Raw genomic sequence first — 8,316 nt, forward strand, 5'->3', positions numbered from 1 at the left:
TTCGTACCGTAGAGGTAAAGGGTAGTATATCCATTTAGTGAAGTTTTGAGATAATGGGAAAATAAGGTGAGTTCCAGATAATTATTGCAACCATTCTTAATCTGAAGACATATGAAATTATGTATTTATATAATTGTAACGTTATATTTTAGTTAATCAATATTGTCCTACTGTGATAAAAAATTTGTTTATATATTACATAATATTGGGACTTAAGGTCTTTTGCCTCGGCATGTACCGGCAGATAAAACATTGTAAAAAATAGTAAGTGCCTACATAAATTCAAACAAAAACACAAAAAATGATAAAAAAACATTTATTCATCATCGCTATCATCAACTTTTTTTGTAGTAACAACTAAATTTCTATAGAACTCCTGAAACTGACTGGGGATCCATTGTAAAAGGATTAGTAAGTGATCCTTTTTCTTTTGTGTGATCCCTTTTGGTTTTTGATATCGTAGTGGTAACTGCTCTGGAAGATTGATCGCAGTTGCTGTTCTTCTAGCGACGTGTAATTCTTTGGGTCTAATTTCTTCAAAAGCCTCTTTATAAAAAATTATGGTCGGTGTGTCTTTTTTTACTTGGAATTGGACTACGTTTGAAATGAGGAAATTATTATTGTCGGCATTTTTCTTTTTACTGATGAATGGGGATTGAGATTGAGAGTAAAGTACTTCAAAATTTTTGAAGTCATCCTTGTCCATTTTAATCACCTGAGCACCTACGGAACTGATTAATTGCTGCCAATCCCAAGGCGTTACGATCTGCATTGTTGGCTGTTTTTTTACAGATCTTTCAATTATAGCGTGCACTTGGTCAGCTTCTAAATGAGTGTGTCCTCTCAGTAAATATTTATGGTTAACTACTTTTAAATTAGGGCAGATGTTGAAAAGCCAAAAGTAGCTCATCATTACCATAACATTGCGGTTTTGACTAGGGCAATTATCTGACCAAATAACCAATTCTTCCACATCAGTTTGTGATAGAACTGTCATAGCCCATTTAGTTAATGCCGAGGCAATTTCATGGCCACCCCTTCCAGCTTCGGATTCGTCCCAGATAAGGCAATACGATTTATTTTCTGTGGCGTCGTATATCGTGAAATTTATAGTCCATAATTTCAGCTTGTAGAAACTTTGGTTATTTGTCAAACAGGGCGTAGGCAAGCATTTCTGCAAATCACACATTATAATTTTAGTTTTTCCAGCTGATTTTTTGCTTTCATATTTATCGTTTGCTTTCATTTTGTATCGACTTTCTGCTTCTTGAAGATGTTGTTCATAATTTCGCCGTAATGTTATTGTTTCTTGCTCGGAACAGTTTTTTAATTGTAGCATAAACCGATCGCAACTATCACAAGTATCCACGGAAACCGATTTAAATGCTAAATTAAAATCATTATTGAAAATTTTTTTATACAGCCATAATTTAACAATTTCATTATTTGGAATGTGGTCTTCTTCACACTTTAAGGTATATAATTTGTACATTTTTTCACGGCTCAATTCTGGTCCTAGATATTTCTTGACAGTTTTGGATCGAGAATAATGACTTTCGTAGCACGGAAACGACTTAATGTGCTCTCGTACTCGATCCAAAACCGCTTCTGGTGTTTTATTAATTGGTTCATGCCTTCCCCTATGGTCTTGTGCCACAAAGCCTCCCATATTGTCGTTTTTTAGAACGTTACGTACAACTGTTTCTGAAATATTTAGAGTGTTTAAAAAAAATTTTTTACATACGTCAATTTTTTTTACACCTCCATCTAACTTTATATCAAAATTATAAGAAATGCTGACTTCTCTCGGCCTTTTAGAATGGTTTTTAGGTCTACGACGTATTACACTCTTCGGAGTGATATGCGAGCGCACAAATTGACGCTTTAACTCCCAATTTTTTGTGTTACACCAATAATTCTCAAAAATTTGCTGTCTTACAGCTTCTGCTATTTTTTCTGAACATTTTAGTCGACAAGGAGGGCAAGGGGGCTTCATTGCTTTAGCTTTTACAATTTTACCTGATTTATTGATGTGTTCCTTTCCTCCTAATGTTGCCTCTACTCTTTTTGTTACTTTCCAAGTTTCTGGTTTCTTATGACGTCTTTTCTTTTTGATTTGGTTATTAGTTTCCGTTTCATTTTCAGTCAAGTTTTTGTCAAGTTGAACATCTTCATCATCATCTGCTTCCAATTCACCATTATTGTCTACCAAATAATTGCTACTGTAGCTATTGTTATTGCTGTCCATATTTTCTCCATCATCGTCTGTGTAATCGGGGTCTTTTACGCTATCATCATCGCTAACACATTCTTCAGTTAAATTAGACAAATAATTGCAATTTTGAGCACGGCTTGTTGAAGCTTGAGCAATATCAGAGGCGTTCGTCGATTCTGTAAATAAAAAAATTTATTTTTATTTAATCTTCTCTATCTGTCGAACTGTTAACAGTACACAGAATAATTTATTATATTAAATGGGAATAAAGCCACAATTTATTTTTAAATGAATTTATTTAAAAATAAATTGTGGCTTTATTTCCATTTAAAATAATAAATTACATAAGATACCACAAGAAAATAACTTCAGAACAATACACAGAATAAAGCAAAAAATGGATTAGAGGCACTGTTGTGTGATTCTCAAAAAAAGCAGCAAGTTCACTATTTTGCAGGTTGATGTTTTCTTAGAAAGATAATACAATACCAGTTACTACAAAAATACTACTTAAGGGGATGGGTACGAACTTTCGACTTCAATGATATTTAAATGGGATTCATTTTTTTTAGAATTCTGAGAAAACTAATAAGTATTTCTGAAAAATTTAAACTCAGAATGGAAGATTACCTTTATTACCGAGGGACGACAGTCCCTGAAAACTTCTATAATGTTTATTTTAATAAGTTACGGGGGTGAAAAACGAAGAGAAAATGTAGTGTGATTTTGAATTTGAAATATCTCATTCAAAACAAATTTTTATTCATTCTAAGGGACTTTCGGCCCTTTCATTTTGCGTTTAAATTTGTTAAAAATACTTATTAGTTTTCTCAGGATTCGAAATAAACGATAACATTTAAAATACATAGAAAATTTTGAAAGGCGTCAAAATTGTGCATTTTTGTTCCTTTCCCCTTACTGGTTATATTAATTTTGTATTAGTATTAGATTTTACAAATATTTGTTGAAGATTAAGAATTTCAATTACTTTAAAAAAGGAGCAATAAATGTACTTATGCATCTGAGAATTGGGCAGTGAATAAAACAACATAATATCTACCGGTCAGAACTCTTACAACAGCAATATTTTCAAATGCCCAAACTATAAAGACTCTAAAGAGCAAGAACAAGTAAACACCTACTATATAAAACGTGACAAACCAACATTTTTAGAACATGTTAACAATTTCCTAGTGTTATAAGATTATATAAAAATTAAAACTTAACCTCACTTACCGTCTACGGTCAAATTTTCAGCTTTTGCTTTTTCCACAATCGCACATATCCTCGATCCAACCATGTTTTTTAAATTTTCCAAAGTTTTAGAGTCTTTGGAATTCATTTTTGCTTTTATTTTTTGTAACTGTCAACTATCTATCAAGTAAAACGCTCTGTCAATCAAGGTGACTAACACTTGTCTGGAGATACTGCTGTTTACCGCGCGCGAAATAGCCTGCTCGATAAACAAATCCGACAGCGGATGGAGTTACTATGCTTTACCTCGTTCTCCAAAGGATATACTACTTTTTCTTATAAGAATATCTAGGCCACCAGTAATACTTCACATACCATCTTTTGCCACAAATAAGATTGGAACATTTTAAGCTTAGCCAAAGTATTAAGTCCAAATTAGAAAAAAATGGAGTTACTACCCTTTACCTCTACGGTACAGATTAAGGTTTATTAAAACCGACCAGCTAGATCCGGACATTAACTGTCCGCCAATTTTAAAAACGTAGTTTTTCTCAAAATCTAAAATCTCCCAGCCTCCTAATCTAGTCGGTCGATTTCAATAAACCTTGATGAATTTTGTTTGTTTTGGTTTTCTCTATGATAGTTTATCACAATTTGACAAGAAACAAAATAATAAAACTTTTGTGACTGAAAAAAGTGAAGAAAGTTTTGAACAATTTTTTCAAATGTCCCCCATTTTGCTTTTTTAAGAATTTTCAATTTTTCTGGTAAACTATCACGTAAGGGCACTTCTTTTTTAAAATCCTTCTCCAATTTTATATTTTGCCATTCCAGAGATTAACTGTCCGTCATAGAGAAATAATTTTTGGACGAAAAATTTTTGACGCCTTCTTTAAAATACACGAACAATGGCAAAAAAAAACGGAAAAAAACTTTTTGTAATCTTCAAAAGTTGTATAATAATATAAAAGACGTTTAATTGCCATATATAATAAATGAGATACAAAATATTGTTGGAAATGTGCATTTTTAGCATTCTAGACGGCAATAGTGCCTTAACCTGAAAATATTTACCGCCAAAATCGCAAAATCCGTTAAAGGCAGAACATAGCTATAAAAATGTACGTAATATAGAAAAAAATACTGTAATCGAATCAAATATACTCGTGTTAGCACTTGGAGAAATCTTATACATATTGGTAAGTTAAATAACTGTCTGGTGTAAAATATTATAACTGGCGTGTTACACTATATCATTATTTATATTTTGTAAGTAATTCAAAATTTTCTTTATTTAGGTGGGTATATGTAGCACCGATGAACGCTCAAAGGAGTCGAGTAGCTCTAACAGCCAACATGGGTAAACTGTGGGCAGTAGGTGGATATGATGGTATATCTAATCTTGTAACGGTGGAAGTATATGATCCAAAGAGTGATAAATGGACCTATGCAGCTGACATGATAGCACATGAAGGTGGAGTCGGCTTAGGAGTGATTTCTATACCGTGAAATATATAATTTAATGAAGCCATATTTTTACTATCAATATTCAAAACGTACTTTTTAAATTGTTTATTTTACCGTTTTATGAACTAACGAAATTTTTAAGATTACATACACTTTCAAAAGATCTGCATTTCTACTCGCGACTGTATTTAAAGTGTTAGCGAGTCCCCTGGTAACAGAGGTTTGTTATAGTTATAACAATATACCCTAATACAATAGTACTTTCCGATGGTTTGGATATAATATTAACTTTAAACTTTTTTCATTAAAAATAATTTATTAATACGTGAAAATAACCTGAAAAGCTATGAGCAAATCCATGAAAGGATTATTAGAGTATCTATTACGTGGAAAGTGCACGTCCTCGAGATCATTCGAATAATATGCGCCATCAGGAAGTGAACCAAAACCCAAAACCAGATAAACAAATATTCTAAAAGGTTATAAAAGGTCATAAACTAAAAGGTTTATGCTTTTTTAGAATGTTTTTTTTTTCTACATACTACTCTGCGACGACTGTGATAGTTTCTTTAAATGTACTTAAAAAGTCGTTAGTGTCTTTTAATGGTATGAAGTTGGTTTCGTTAATATCTTGGTCGATTTTTTTGGTAAAGTTAATCCAATCAGCTTTTTTAATATTCCACTGTAAGATACTCGGTTCACTGTTTACGGTTTTCTGGTGTGGCAACGAAATTATAATGGGGTAGTGGTCGCTACCGATTTTATGTTTTGTTTTAATAGGAACATGCATTTATATCAACTAACTGCTAATTCTGGAAAAAAATTTTTATTAATTACGCCTTAACCTCAAAGTGTCGTTGGCATAGTAGTATTTAGGGTTATACAATTATTTGGTACATTTATGCAATATAAGTATGATGATATATTGATATAAATATCTACCAAAACAACACAATAAAGTAAAAGTAGAAGAAGAACTAACTGACCCTATTGAAACTGGCAATGGGATAAGACAGGGAAATTCCTTGAGTCGTCTATTGTTCAACCTGATTATGGATGAAATAATAAAAAATAAGAACTAAAAAAGGATACCAAAGGAGAAAAACAAGTTAAAATAATCTGCTATGCAGACGACGCAATACTACTCTCTCAAAGTAAAGATGATTTACAATGTATGCTGCACCAATTTAATAAACCACCAGAAAATTTAACGTGCTAATTTCCCCAAAAACGACAAAATGCATGGGTATAACAGCAAATTTACTAAGATGTAAATTGGAGCTGGAAGGTCAGATAATAGAACAAGTGATGGAGTTTAAATATCTAGGCATCACATTATCTAGCTACGGAAAGCTCGAAACAGTGGACGATCAAGTGAATAGAGCAAACAGAGCCGCAAGTTGCCTGAATGAAACAACATGGAGAAATAAAAGTATCGGGAAAGAAATGAAAGGCAGAATTTACAAAATAGTCACCAGATCAATAATGACATACGCGGCAAAAACACGACTTGATACAGACAGGACAAAAAGGATATTAGAAACAGCAAAGATGAAAACGCTTGAAAATGGTAAAACACTATGGGACAGAGCTAGAACATACGACGTAGATGCAAGATGGAGAACATCAAGGACTGGGTAATAGAATAGTAAAATGGAACGATCATATAAGCCGAATGACAACAAATAGAGTAAGCAGTAAAGACTGCAAGGGACGGTTTCCCAATAGGAAGACCACGAAAACGATGGAACGACAACTTACTGGAGACCCATTGAAAAACAGACAGTCATGTTTACATAAAAAGAAGAAGAAGTACGATGAAATTTTTTTTATATTTACTAATTATTACCATGCCTTTAAAGTATCTTACAATCTTTATTGTCTATATATACCTACTATATATGCCTACTATACCGAGGACACTCCAGTAAAATTTACTGCGGTTTCACGGCGGGAGAGATCGGCTCACACAAAACAAATGATCCTAAATTAGGATAGGACTTAGCTACATTGATTTTAACGCTTGTCGTTCTAACTAAGATTCAATGGCTTTCCAATAGAATTAGAATGTCGAACATAGCTATGATAGAGGAGTTATGGAATCTGTTTAGCAAAGACGCGAAGCACGTATTAGAAAAATTACCTGTGATTTCTGAGCTACATTATGTATTAATCATATTTTATTTATTTCCTAACTTTTACTACTCATGTCTTATTTAGGATGAGATAACTTTTATATCGTTTAAACTTGATCATAATATAAGCTTTAACAAATTATAAAAAGTTTTTTGGATATTAGCGTCAAAAAAACCTAAAAACTAAACATTTTAAAATGTTCGGTTTCAAATCAATTTAAAGACTACGTTTTTACAGAATTGACAGTATTGTGATTATATATATAAATTTATATTGTAAGTTATATTAAAATATATAATTTATAAACTTTTTTTAAATTACAATAAATTCAAATTTCAATCTCTGACATTTTTTATTACATGCTCTTTATATTATTCCTCTCTTTGTTACTTTAATTTTGGGCATTTCCTTATTTTGTACCTCCATCCAAAAAGTTAGTCCTTTTCGACTAATCGTTAGGGATGTTTGTCATATTTTCTGGCAACTTGAATGAGAATCTTTACAGATGATATTATGCACCTTGTTACTAGGTAAGTATGCAGCTTGATTACTAGGTAATACGACGTATATTTACACAGTCATAGTCCAGATTTAAAATTAAAGTAGAGATAGTGCAAACACTCCTGACCATGGAGCTGCGCGAAGGCGGAGTCAAAATTCACGTAAAGGCAGAAAGGTTCTATTGTAAGTGGAATTATACTAACCAAACTGAAACGTTCTACCTCCGACTGCAACCTCGAAATTGTTACAGTATTGGACTGAGTCATAAATAAAAAATTGCACGGTGCATAACAAAATGATTTTTATGTGCATTTTGTTTATATTTTCAATGACATAGTCACGTAAGAGTATATAATTCTCGTAAGAGTTTTAATTGTCTATAGCAGATTCTTCGAACAGTTCACATCTCATTAGATAGCACATCACATTAGATAGCCGAAGAATTCAACATCTGCTCCGAGTTTGTTGAATTCTTCGGCTATCTGCCTAACATCGGATATTTTAAACTTTCTTTGAAGCGACATGATTTTTAACTACTCCCCCAAATGTTTTCAATAGGATTTAGTTCAGGGTGGTATGGAGGAAAACGTAATACAATGCGTCCTTGTTTCGCCATTATAGTGTCTACTACATATTGTTTGTAGCTGGCTTATTCAATTTAATTTTTTCATAAAGTTCTGTTAGCCATCGCTGCATGTCCTTTTTTTCCATGAAGATGAAGGGGCCGCTTCACAGGCTACGTTATGATAGGATGCGTTGTCCAATACAAGCACGGTTTTCTGTTGCAAGTTGGGAATTAACTT

At 32.6% G+C, this 8,316-nt stretch overlaps 2 protein-coding genes across 2 annotated transcripts in view; one reads left to right on the forward strand and one right to left on the reverse strand.

The window, feature by feature from the left end:
• KLHL18 (Kelch like family member 18) overlaps positions 1-7,355 on the forward strand; it is a 28,131-nt gene extending 20,776 nt beyond the window's left edge. Inside the window, exon 11 of the mRNA XM_072535356.1 lies at positions 4,708-7,355. Within this exon, the coding sequence (XP_072391457.1) occupies positions 4,708-4,918 (211 nt within the window). The 3' untranslated portion in view covers positions 4,919-7,355. The remainder of the gene's footprint in view (positions 1-4,707) is intronic.
• On the reverse strand, positions 80-4,200 carry LOC140443864 (uncharacterized). The gene is made up of 2 exons (XM_072535355.1): positions 3,452-4,200; positions 80-2,391 (listed from the first exon to the last, which is right to left on the reverse strand). The coding sequence occupies exons 1-2, from the start codon at positions 3,555-3,557 to the stop codon at positions 317-319; spliced, it is 2,181 nt and encodes a 726-aa protein (XP_072391456.1). The 5' UTR covers positions 3,558-4,200; the 3' UTR covers positions 80-316.
• Positions 7,356-8,316: the final 961 nt, after the last annotated feature.

Source organism: Diabrotica undecimpunctata, chromosome 6 (genome assembly GCF_040954645.1).
Source record: "Diabrotica undecimpunctata isolate CICGRU chromosome 6, icDiaUnde3, whole genome shotgun sequence".
In the NCBI taxonomy this organism is placed as follows: Eukaryota; Metazoa; Arthropoda; class Insecta; order Coleoptera; family Chrysomelidae; genus Diabrotica; species Diabrotica undecimpunctata.